The sequence below is a fragment of the Lactuca virosa genome, chromosome 9 (genome assembly GCF_052849685.1).
Source record: "Lactuca virosa cultivar CGN04683 chromosome 9, Lactuca_virosa_CGN04683_v6, whole genome shotgun sequence".
Classification (NCBI taxonomy): Eukaryota; Viridiplantae; Streptophyta; class Magnoliopsida; order Asterales; family Asteraceae; genus Lactuca; species Lactuca virosa.
In genome coordinates, this window is record NC_136434.1 from 96,428,404 (window position 1) to 96,440,671 (window position 12,268).

The following is a 12,268-nucleotide window of genomic DNA, read 5'->3' on the forward strand; positions in this document are numbered from 1 at the left end:
TAAGTATTTGATTCTAAGTATTTGATTGGATATTAATCGTTAAATAGAAAAATATAAAAATTAAAACATTAGTTGTTATCGACTAATGTTTTTTATCGACTAATGTTTTAATGCTGAATTTAATCCATTGTCAGCGTATCCCATAGCCTCAATATATACACGTGTTTGATTTCTTGTACACGTGGCCACGCATGAGTATGGCATAAACGGACACTATAAAGAGGAGCATGAGATGATTGAGATCGGAAGCAGAGGAGCAACTTATCGGCAGGTAAATCTTTAACCCTAACTCTATTTCCCCTTTCATAATCTTCTTACATATGAATTGATTAGTTGTAGATTTGCGATTCATCAGCCGTTCAAATTAGGAACCCTAAATCTAATTCACCATACCTCCAAACTTTCTGAGTTTCTACTTTCTACCTACTTCAACAGACTCGATGAAATCCTGCTCTCTTTGAGTTTCTACTTCAATTCATCATCAAATTCCACCAATTGGAGTAAATCGAAGAATCTTCTAACTTCCTTGTTTGAGCTTTTCTATTGTTTATAATAATTGTTGCTATATTTATTTTTCAGTCGTTTTCAGAGTTGTTATCACAACAATTGGTGAAGTCTGTAACTATAAAGAGATCTTCCAGCTTATTTCGTTGTACAAGTTCTGCTTTATCATGGAGATTGACTCAGTCAACATAGTTGATGGTACATATTCTTATATCTATTTCTAACAATTACTTATGAATCAAATCCTTGCTCGTAATCTCCTAAATTTTGTCTCTGCTTTGATCCTTGTGAGATACCAATCCATTGCCCTTCGCTACCAGATTCATTCTCTCTAATCTAAACATAGTAGATTTTCACAGGTCACCAAGTCGGCACAAAAAATGAGACTTCGGAACCTGTTAAACAGGAGAGGGTTTTGGCCGGTGACGGAAAATGTTATTCCTCTACAGACACTGTTCAGGGAAACAAAGCTGATACAGGCGAGGAGGAGGGAAATGTAGCAATGGATTCGGGTGGTGGTGATGTGAATATGGAGGCTTCAATCTCAGCTGATGATGTAATGCGGGCAGGTGGGTTTGGTGCTAGAGACGACATAAGTAATTTTCTTCCTGTTGCAAGTGATTCCACCGACTTTGAAGCTTCGTTACGTGATGCCAGAGATTATGAAGAGCCACAAAAGGAGATTTGCAGACCAGGGCTCGGCTGGAAAGACGTGAAAGAGTAAGATTGCGGTTGGTCCTTTTGGTGCTTCTTCCGTGGACGCATTTATGTCATATTGGAAAATGAAAACTTGAATGTTTGGCGATGTAGTTGTCGATGAATGTTTTCTATACTAATGATCATGGACGGATAGCAAGCACGGATCTTTGTAGCTAACGATGTTTCTTTATATCCAATATATCAACTCTTATTTGAAAATACTTTTAATTAGAATTTGATTATCTCAAAAAAAAAAAAAATAGTCTTCAAAAGACGAATACGAATCTTTATGCTCATAATTTGGTTTATGTTTAGTCCATAAGGTAAGGCTGGAGCGTAAGGCCACAGCTTCATTTTGCCATACTCCTTTACCACATAGGATTTATGTATGTGGTATACCATGAAAGAGAAAAAAGAGATAGAGAGAGGGAGAAAGAGAGAGAGGAGCGCTCCTATTTTTGGCCTACTCTCCAAACCGTAATGGGGCGGTGTTCACTATACCACATAGCTATCACTTGCCTACTCTCCAAACCGTAATGGGGCGGTGTTCACTATACCACATAGCTATCACTTCATTTTTATCGCACTCCACTATTCATAGCCTAAGATGATGTGACATGGTAAACAGCGTCTCATAGCTTTGTGCAGAACCGTCCTCGTCTTATTCTTTGACAACTTTTACCGTTTTAGTTTTGATTTAAACGGTAAAATAGGGTCCAACGATGCAAAATAATGTTAATATTATTATCTTGGTCAAGGGTGGAGCTAGAATTTTAGATTAGCGGGGCTTAGACGGACATCGTAGACTATATATATATATATATATATATATATATATATATATATACCATTTGAATGAGATATATGTCTATATGGTAATTTATATTATGTACGTGAGTTTATATTCTTATATAAAAAAAAAAGATTGTAATAAGCTACAATGTTACTTGACTAGTAATACACTAATATCAATGGAGTTAAGGGGCACAACACCCACTAGCCCCCTACTGGCTCCGCCCCTGCTTGGTTGATAAATAGAATTCTACATATAAGGTTTAAACTCTAACTACCTAAAATATTGTTAGTTGTTAATGTTACGCTTTCCACATGGGTCTTGAGTTGGTTAGTGTTATGTTTTACATGTACGTCTTGAAAGAGTTGAGGTATGGTATAACTTACTTTTAATTCTAGTTAATATTTATATAATATAAAAATAATAAAACATTGGATGTGAGGAGCAAATCGAGTTGATAAAACAAGCAAAAAATCGAAATAAATCCACAACGAAATAAAACATGGGATGAGAGGACTGACCATATCGGTTTACATGAGCGATCAAATCTACAATAAACTAAAATCATAATGCCAAATTTGCAACAATTATATATTTAGGACCAGACATGTAACAAATGGTATAGTATAGGGACTAATCTGTAATTTATTCTTGCGAGTAATTATGAATCCTGGTTTGTGTGCGCGGGGAAAATATCAAACGGAGGTTTGCGGCTCCCCCTCGAGCACCGGCCCTTGCTCTCCGTGAGCGGCGACTGCCGACTAGTAAACCCCGTCAATTTTGTAGCTGTGTGAGACTAGAGGAGGCGTTGAAACATCTGGCGAAGATGAAAATTTGACAAAATGGTTCGTCAGAAACCCTAAAGAGCCCAGCTACAAGATCAGAAGCTAAATGAGTTCAAAAATTCCTTTCTTAATCAAGTCTATTGGATTCCATAATGTCTTCCGACCGAGTCCACTCTTCAGTTTCCTTTCCACCTGCAAGCAACAACAGGTTCTCTGTCTCAGTCACCCTAATCACCTTATTTCTTTTGCATTTGTGCCGTTCCTTATGTAACATGTTTTCTGAGCTATATTTGTGTTTTGCTTCTTGGTGTTTATGAAAAGTTCAGAATCTCAGAGGAAGAATCACCGCGAAAAACATGAGCCATTGTTATATTTCATCTACAGGTAATCAGAGCCCCCCCTCCCCTTTTTATGCATACCTTTTGTATATAGTATAACCCGCCGTTAAATTATATATTTGTTCGGTATCAGCACATATTTGATTGTCTTTATGCATCTCCTTGAAATATCTAATATAATATATGGATAGACATTGATTCGTCCATAGTTGGTAGGAATGATACAGTCAGATTAACCTACATCTCAAGTTTATTAGATTAACTCTGTAATAATCTGTAGTTGCCATGTGGAATTGGATTCTAATTCCTGCAAATCCCATGGAGGGCATTATGAAGTTGTGATCAGCTTTTCTGAGGGTGTATAAATCTGTCCATGTCAGTTATAATCTCATCTTGGTCTAAATTTTCTTGTCATTGACTATTATATGCTTGCAGTTGAAGCCTCAGACCTAGAAGATGATAAACTTCATGATGATATTAAAGCTGCAGAAAAGCATACAGCTCTTCATTCAGCCCTATCAGAACTTGCAGGTGATTTTGATGGGGAGTCTATGTTGTTCTTGCAGCGATTTTTTCGCACAAGAGTGAAACCTGTAGTATCCACAGGCTCCTTGAAGCTTGATCTTGCTCTTGGAATTGGAGGATTACCAAAGGTAATTAGATTAGTAGCTTCTTATATGGCATTAGCAAATTACACACATACATAATAGTTAAATCATTGTGAACCCTAGAATAATAACAACCAAAGTGTACATTACAGGGAAGAATTGTTGAGGTTTATGGGCAAGAGGGATCAGGCAAGACAACACTTGCTTTGAATGTAATCAAGGAAGCTCAAAAGCTTGGAGGTGCATTCCAATATTGTCTAATTCCACATATAAACAATGCTGGTGTTTCACATTTTATGATGATTAGAAGTTATTTTTGGTAGGTTATTGTGCTTACTTGGATGTGGAGAATGCACCGGACCCACTGCTGCTTGAAACAGTTGGTGTAAATACCAAAAATCTTCTCATCTCACAGCCAAATTCTGCTGAAAATTTGCTGAGTATTGTTGACACTCTCACACAGAGTGGAGCAGTTGATGTGATTGTTATCGACAGTGTAAGGAAAAATCTTAGCAAAAGACATAAATGCCCTCCTCTCTTCATCATCAAACCCACTCTTTCAAATCTTGTCCAATCGATCTCTTGGTTTTCTAATTCATTGACTTTATTTCTATAGGTTGCTGCACTCATCCCACAACGTGAAATTACAGGTGTAATAAGTGACAATATCATTGAGACACAATCACGAATAATGACACGAGCACTCCGCAAGATTCATTATTCTTTATGTCGTTCAGATACTCTTATTATATTTATAAATCAGGTTTGTATAATATATATAGTTATAAAATCAGTTTAAATATGTGATAGCCAATTGTAACTCTTGTTTCTAGGTGAGATCAAATTTGAGATCACACCAAGAGGGACTTAGAGTAAATGAGGTGACATGTGGTGGAAACGCCTTGCCATTTTATTCAGCTGTACGGATGAGAATTGCTAGAAAAGGATTGCTCAAGACACAGGAAAAGGTTAAAATAAAAAATAATTATTATTATAATGATAATAATAAAAGTAAATAGATATATCTATTTTCAGGTTACTGGTCTTGGTATATGTGTGGAGGTGGTAAAGAATAAGCTAGCACCTGCTATGAAAAAGGCAGAGCTGGAGATTGAGTTTGGAAGAGGCATATCTCGTGCATCTGAGGTGCTACAATTGGGTTGTGAACATGGGGTTGTGTTAAAAGAAGGAAATAGCTACTTCATAGAGGGAGAAGTTGTCAATGGTAAGATGCAAGCTGAAGCTTATTTGATTCAGAATACAATAATTTGTGATAAGTTGGTAAAGACTCTAAGAAGACACTTGTTTCGTATTGAACAAGATTCTGAATCATGATACAAATACTTCCGAAAGATTGAGGACAGAATAAGTTGCAATTTGTTTGACATGCATTGGATTAGGATTCTGGTTTAGAGTACTGTATATTCCGGGAACATTTCAGTCATTTAGTTATTGTTGGCAAACTACTAGTAAAATGTATTTGTTGTATGTGAACTTTTAACTAATATATTTTCCAAATTTGTTTAGTTACTATTAGTCTTTGTTGATTTTTAACTAAAATATATTGCAAATAATTTAGTATCACTGTATTAAAATAAAATATTTATGAGACCATTCAAGAGTGCCAAACTGTGGAGGAGTCATGGGAGACTTTTGTTTTTCTTTTTGAAAATGCAATGACTAAATATATGTGAGAAAAGGTATAATATTAAATAATGTTTAACCACCTCAAAAATATTACTGGTCAATTTGCAATTCAAGTTTTGTATGTATACCTTAGGAAAGTATGTCTATTTAAATATATAATTGATTTTGAACTATAATAACAAACAATGAGATTACCTCGGAGACTAGCAAGATGTACGAGTGAAGATTAACATTATTTCCTTGAGTTCAACCGAACAACGGAAAAAGCAAATAGATGGAAGTCAGAAGAAAATTAAAAGAAATTGGTGTTTCTCAATTTCATTAAAAGAAGGAAGTGAAAAGAAATGGAAAGAAATAGAAATAAAACTTCACTCCTAACTTTCCTTTCAATTTGGAAGAATTTGTAGAGAAAATAACAAAATATTTATTTTTTCTTTTAATTATTCTGAAACCCAGAACACAAAATACAATTGTTGGTCTTAAACCCTAACACTTGTGTATGAATCTAATAGAAATGCGGATTAATAACACAAGTATTTCACAAAGATGTCTTTCACTAAGAAAGGTTCTCACAAAGAGAACGGGTGCACAAAGCAGTTGACACAAAGCCAACGAGTGCAATTTAAGATCTCACCAAGAACTCTCAGATCTATCTTTACAAAAACTCTAACTCTCATAATACAATACAAATCATCAACTCTAAACTAATGAGAGAGGCTAGTATAAATGCTAATCTAAACGTAGGAGATAAAACTTCTGTAGATTCACCAGATCTTGGCTTATATCAAATCCATGAGATTGATTCTTCAGTTATAAATGTAGATATGGTATATAAGAAATGGATCAGACCAGATCTTCAGAATACTTCTTCACTAAGTAAATCTTATCTGCTCCATATTCGGACATCAACACCAGCACAACACACTGATCAGAGCATCAACGTCAGCGTCTGAGAGTTACACACTGATCATCTTTAGCTTCAGCTCATGCAGCCCCAGCTTCAACAGAGTATAATCATCAACGAGTGTCATCAATGTATCACATGATCAGTGTGTCATCAGTGTAGGACCTTCAACGTATGGACACACTGATCAGTCTTCAATGAATGGTATCTTTGTGCCTTTGGTGCTGATAGAGTCTTCAGAGTCTTTTGCTCATCAGGAGATGATCTTCAGTCTTCGACATATGAACTTCCATCAACATATCTTCAGATTGACTAACTACACAAGCTCTGACAGATCAGCTTGTCTAAGTTGTATTATCTACAATTACTTAGACAAGATTGACTATCTACAATGAGCAGATAAACTATAACTATAATGTATATATTTTGTATCATCAAACCTATACAAATATGTGACCCAACAACAATTTTCTTGCACTTTCCTTTTTCTTCTTAGTTTCCTTCCTTTCTTTTATTTTCTTTGCTAAAACTCAAAAACTAAACGTAAGATCCTAATTTATAGGAAAAAGGTAATGCCTAAAGTTACAGAAATACCATGAAACCAAGAGTAGTTATGGGAGAGAGAGTAATGGAGGTTGGGTTAAATGCACACAATTGTTTTAGAAACTTATTCGGTTTCATTCTTGGGTGGTTGACAATTGAGTCGACTCATCTCCTTAGCCATCGTATGGAGAAATAGGGCTCTCCATATGGTGTTCATTGACCTATAGAAGACGTATAATAGTATCCCTCGTGAGGTGATTTCGAGGACATCGTAAGGTAGAGAAGTCCTCGAGAGATGTCATAACTATGTGTGATATGTATTGCCGGTCTACAACATGTTTTTAGACCCCTGTCGGAGACACATTATCATTCCCGGTATAAATTAGGCTCCATCAAGGTTCGGCCTGAATCTGTATATATTTGCCTTGATATTGGGGATGAGATGTCTCGTGAGATCGTGGGGAAAGTACCTTATTGAATGCTTCATGTTGGTGGCAAAGTGTAGGACTATGTTGAACGCCTGGTTGGACACATAGAGGTCAAAGTTAGAAGATAAAGGACTACAAAATTAGAATCAACATTGTTAAGACAAAGTATCTTTAGGGTCTATGACCGGTAAAAAAGAGGATATAGAGGTAAACGTCACAACTAACATTAATGTGGGTTGTTTTCAAATGAAGGGCAACCTCAAGAGTCTTATGTGATTTGAAGGTTCTATTGAAAATTAATCGGAAAATTTTATAGGGTAGTCGTTGACGTATCATTATGTCTTGAATGTTGGTGAAACAAGGAGCATGAGAGAGAGGAAGAATCCCATTTTTTTGTTTGCCTCATATGAGGTCCTCTTATTCTTTTGCTTATATTATTATTTAGTATTTACTCATGTATATGTGCTATTGCTCAGATTAACTTACCTTCTCTTTGTTTGCTTAATTTACACATGATTTTCGTTTTGCACAGTGAAGTAGTCGAAGAAGACTCAAGGCTTCAATGTGGTCAGTTTGAGACTTGTAGTTGCTGTTGTATAAAGGTCGAAGACTTTCTAGTTCTATGTGTCTATTTTAGCCGTAACGAGGCCTAAATCTATGCCGACATTATTATTTTTTATCTGTGGTCTATTTTTCTGTAACGTTGGTCTACCAATAAAACGTAATAAAAAGTTGAAGTCTGGTTGGTAAGTGAATGTGGGTCCATTCTTATCCTTATCCAAGATTGGAATATGGAACCCTCAATATCAATGGACATGAGAGTATGATCCATGTTACAAAACTGCACACTGATCTCGAAAATGAACCAAACAAAACAAAAATGGCCACCATATCTCCCCTACCAACTCTCTCCGCCTCCAACAAACCATCTGTTCATGGTCGCACCACGTCGCCCTCACCTACACTTCAATTTCTGAACCAGAACCAGAAGAAGCGGGGATCTCTGACTGTGGTCTCCGCCGTGGGTGATGTATCCTCCGAAGGCACAACTTACCTGATCGCCGGCGCAGCTGCCGTCGCACTGCTGGGAACAGCATTCCCGATACTTTTCTCACGCAAGGACACGTACGTTTAACAAATCTTATCCACCAACGATTCATCATTTATATGTATTATATATTATATATGTATTGTGGTTAATTGATGATTTAATTCGATTATGTTTGCGTTTGGCAGGTGTCCTGAGTGCGATGGCGCAGGGTTCGTCAGGAAATCGGGTGTGACGTTGAGGGCAAATGCAGCCCGGAAAGACCAGACTCAGATCGTTTGTGCTCGTTGCGATGGTTTAGGCAAACTCAATCAAGTTGATAAGTAGGCTGCTTATTGTGTTTTGCTTCTTTGAATCTATGGTTTTGATTCTGGCATAAATGTTCTTTGTTAACTCACAGTCTAATTGATTATATATAAAATGTTTTCCAAGTTTTCATGTAATTAAGTCAGTTAAATCATGTAAATTTGCGATTTGTGTAACAAACTTGTTCGTGAAGATCAAATGGTAATTACAATGCGGATAATATTGATAAGCATCAATGGTTTATCTATAGAATAAGGGTTAGAAATGAGGAAATCTAAGAAAAGTCCCAAATATTGGGGAAAGTTTAAAAAAAGTTAAAAAAAGACCTAAAATTTTATTTTTGAACATAAAAGTCTGATTATTTTGAGAAAATCACATAATCTGTCATTTGCCGTTCAAATATAAAAAATATTTTTTTCGTTAATTTGGGCAAAATGATAAATAATCAGGATTTTTCTATTAAAAAAAAACTTTTAAGACTTTATTAATATTTTTTGCAAAATAACAGGATTTTTTGCATTAATCCCGTAAGAAAAGATGGGTTTGAATAATACCGATAAGCATGTTGATTTGTTAGAATTCATGGGATTCAACGTGTATTAAAATTCAATACCACTTTATTACGGCTTTTGGTTACATGTTAACTCGTTAAGCATGTTGAGTCGTTAGAATTCATGGGATTCAACTCGTATTAAAATTCACTACCATTTTATTACGACTTTTGGTTACAAATTAGCGTAGAATTGAATTCCATTAAAAATCCAATGAAGGAAGGAATTTATCTTTCCTTCCATAAAGTTGTGAAATCTAATTCAAATCCGCTCATATATATGTAAATAAAAGTCGATTGAGATTTTATCTATGACCATATTAAGCTTTACAAGATGGTGCTTGTAAAGATCCTACTGGTATGAACTAATCTTCGAATTTGTTTGCAAGGACTTTTTTGTGCATAACTCTTGTTTGTACGGTACTCGTTATAACTTGATATAGATGAACATCGATGTTGGAATCAATTTTAACTTATTAAACAATAATCATAACTTTTTAGATGCAAACCAAAACAATTTTGAAGAAAATATCTTAAACAGAAAAAGAAACAAAATCATCGTGACAATTTACAACTAAAGGCTAAACTCAATTTCAAGCAAAATGTACAACTTTTTAGGCGATGCATGAGATTTTTTGGCACAAGTGACGAATCTATTGTGTTTAGAAGACTAAAGACTAAAAGAGTGAATAAATAGTTAAATACTAATGATAAAGAGACTTGTCAAACGTAACAACTTATTGGTTTACCTTGTTTCCCTTAAAACATATCTCTTCATCATATAAAGATTATTCTTCTTTCATGCACCCTTAGATGAATTTATCATTTATAAGAGTATATACACATTTCCAAAGGTATTTGATAAAATATTTAAGATTTCCTTTAATCATGAGATAAATGTAATTATGTATTTTGCTATAGATAATGTAGCTATAATATCCAAATCAACTTGATGTTTATCTTCATAATTCTGGTAAAGTAATGTTTTTTAAGTGCAAGAGTGAAATCCAGTTGTGAGCACAAACATAGGTTCATAAGAACCTTCGTTTAAGATATCGTTCATGTGATGTTCAATAGTGTAAAGAGACATAACCAATTGTTTCTTCTAGAAAAAGAAAGCGATTACTTGCAAAATAAGGATTTCTTGATAGATTTTACATTTGATATAATCATGAGCGTTTTGATGATTAAGGATAGGGAAAGAATTTAAATTAGGTTTGAGTAGATATTGATCATTGAATAGAATCTTCTCTAATACCATTTATTAGGTTGATCATGACATATACAATTTTCAGGGCCTTTATTATGACCAATACTTTTCAATGCCACTATTTTTATGTTATTCTAGAAGGATATCCTTTCTACTTACAAAAAGGATCAAGTGTATTACGATAGACATTGATTTTAAATTATTGATTGTATTTATCTTTATCCATCTCACATCTTTCCTAGTTGGGATCGGTTATTGTAATGTATAAATACCCATTCATATCAATGAGAAGGCAAGCAAATTTGTTTTATATTTACTCTTTCTCGATTTAGCAGCGAAGCCGAATACCGAGGTGTCGCTAACGTGGTTGATGAGTTTTGTTGGTTACGTAATTTGCTCCTCGAGCTTCACACCCCACTTCAGAAAGCAACTCTCGTTTATTGTGACAATGTTTCAACCGTTTATCTCTTGGGTAATCGTGTTCAACATCAACGTACTAAACACATTGAAATGGACATCCATTTTGTTCGTGATAAAGTTGCCATTGTCTATGTTCGTGCTCTTCACATACCTACATCTTCACAAAATGTCAGTTGTTCCTCGACTTTCGGTCCAGTTTGAGCATTCGTCCTCCTCCCGTTCTAACTGAGGGGGGCTATTAGTGATAGATATTAAATGGCGATAGACACTGAATTTAAATTATTGATTGTATTTATCTTTATCCATCTCACATGTTTCCTAGCTGGGTCGATTATTGTAATGTATAAATACCCATTCATATTAATGAGAAGGAAAGCAAATTTGTTTTATATTAAAGTGGATTGTACACTCTTGAATCGGTCGATAAATAACAACACTTAAAAATCTTCACAGATGATCTGGATCAGTCTTGAAAAACCAAGTCCGATTAAGATATTCTTAGATTATTAGGTATGAGCAACATGTTAAGGCATGTTATCACATATCATGTCACCCATGGTGTTATAACACGGATTGATGAAATAATGTTGAAATGTTAGACTATAGGGAGTGGGTGCGGTTTGGCCGCAACCCTTACCACGGTGGCACGGGGAATACACCCCCTATGCGGTCTCCATAACAGTCTCGCTGCACTGTGGTTGAATTTGGCAGCACTTTGCTCCTTCCCTTGACCGTTTGAACTTTGAACGGTCAAAATGTTGTGAATTTTATTATTTTTATATTTTTACCTATATATAAAACCTATCATCCCTTAATTTACCAAACTTCAATCAAATTTCTTTATCTTTCACTATCTTTTTTTCAAAAACTCTCAACATGTCTTCTTCCAACAACCCAAACAACCAAAAAACACTCATTATAAACCCCAACACCTTCTTATGATCAATCGATTTATTCGACCCCGTTTTATTACTACGGCGGTATGCTACCGTATTATCCACAACAATTCTCACAACCATAACGACCAACACAAACACAAACACAACCACAACCCCTAACCGACCCAGATTTTAATCCGTTTGAATTTTTGTCTCAACCTGGATTTGTTCAACAAACACAATCACAACCACAAACACCCATTTCTGATTCCGAACCCGAATTCGTTCAATAAACTCAACTCACTCAAGCACCAAATAAAAGAAAAGAGAAGCCGATGGCTATATGATGGGATCTCGAAGAAGCGTTCGTATTGGCACAATCATGGATCGATATTTCAGAAGATGCGACCACAAGAAAAGACCAAAAACATAACCATTTTTGGATGTGGGTTACAAAAAGGTTCCACAAAAGAATGAAGCTTCTTGAGTATGATCAAAACACCAAATTTACCCAAAATGGGGGGAGACAAACAAGTAAGTCATGTTATTTAATGATTTGTATAACAACTTAAAACGTCTACGGAAAAGCAGAGAAAGTGATGAAGTC

The 12,268-nt window shown here is 35.3% G+C and overlaps 3 protein-coding genes across 3 annotated transcripts; all 3 read left to right on the forward strand.

Moving 5' to 3' along the window:
* The first annotated feature begins 253 nt into the window (after positions 1–253).
* Positions 254–1,422, forward strand: LOC145136047 (uncharacterized). Its single transcript, XM_079070247.1, has 4 exons — positions 254–271; positions 436–500; positions 580–702; positions 864–1,422. Exons 3-4 carry the CDS (start codon positions 672–674, stop codon positions 1,226–1,228), a joined length of 396 nt encoding a protein of 131 aa, XP_078926373.1. The 5' UTR covers positions 254–271; positions 436–500; positions 580–671; the 3' UTR covers positions 1,229–1,422.
* Positions 1,423–2,690: 1,268 nt separating this feature from the next.
* On the forward strand, positions 2,691–5,260 carry LOC145137806 (DNA repair protein recA homolog 2, mitochondrial-like). Its single transcript, XM_079071942.1, has 8 exons — positions 2,691–2,989; positions 3,108–3,165; positions 3,555–3,772; positions 3,880–3,967; positions 4,051–4,223; positions 4,344–4,490; positions 4,561–4,695; positions 4,763–5,260. The coding sequence occupies exons 1-8, from the start codon at positions 2,888–2,890 to the stop codon at positions 5,060–5,062; spliced, it is 1,221 nt and encodes a 406-aa protein (XP_078928068.1). The 5' UTR covers positions 2,691–2,887; the 3' UTR covers positions 5,063–5,260.
* Positions 5,261–8,068: 2,808 nt separating this feature from the next.
* Positions 8,069–8,740, forward strand: LOC145136059 (uncharacterized). Its single transcript, XM_079070254.1, has 2 exons — positions 8,069–8,374; positions 8,486–8,740. The coding sequence occupies exons 1-2, from the start codon at positions 8,073–8,075 to the stop codon at positions 8,622–8,624; spliced, it is 441 nt and encodes a 146-aa protein (XP_078926380.1). The 5' UTR covers positions 8,069–8,072; the 3' UTR covers positions 8,625–8,740.
* Positions 8,741–12,268: the final 3,528 nt, after the last annotated feature.

Excerpts from the sequence above, each read along its gene's own strand:
- LOC145136047 (XM_079070247.1), top strand. The coding sequence starts at position 672 with ATGGAGATTGACTCAGTCAACATAGTTGATG. Across the intron at positions 703-863 it reads CTCAGTCAACATAGTTGATG|GTCACCAAGTCGGCACAAAA; the intron begins GTACATATTCTT and ends AGATTTTCACAG.
- LOC145137806 (XM_079071942.1), top strand. The coding sequence starts at position 2,888 with ATGAGTTCAAAAATTCCTTTCTTAATCAAGTCTATTGGATTCCATAAT. Across the intron at positions 4,491-4,560 it reads TTATTATATTTATAAATCAG|GTGAGATCAAATTTGAGATC; the intron begins GTTTGTATAATA and ends TCTTGTTTCTAG. Across the intron at positions 4,696-4,762 it reads TGCTCAAGACACAGGAAAAG|GTTACTGGTCTTGGTATATG; the intron begins GTTAAAATAAAA and ends ATCTATTTTCAG.
- LOC145136059 (XM_079070254.1), top strand. The coding sequence starts at position 8,073 with ATGATCCATGTTACAAAACTGCACACTGATCTCGAAAATGAACCAAAC. Across the intron at positions 8,375-8,485 it reads CTTTTCTCACGCAAGGACAC|GTGTCCTGAGTGCGATGGCG; the intron begins GTACGTTTAACA and ends TGCGTTTGGCAG.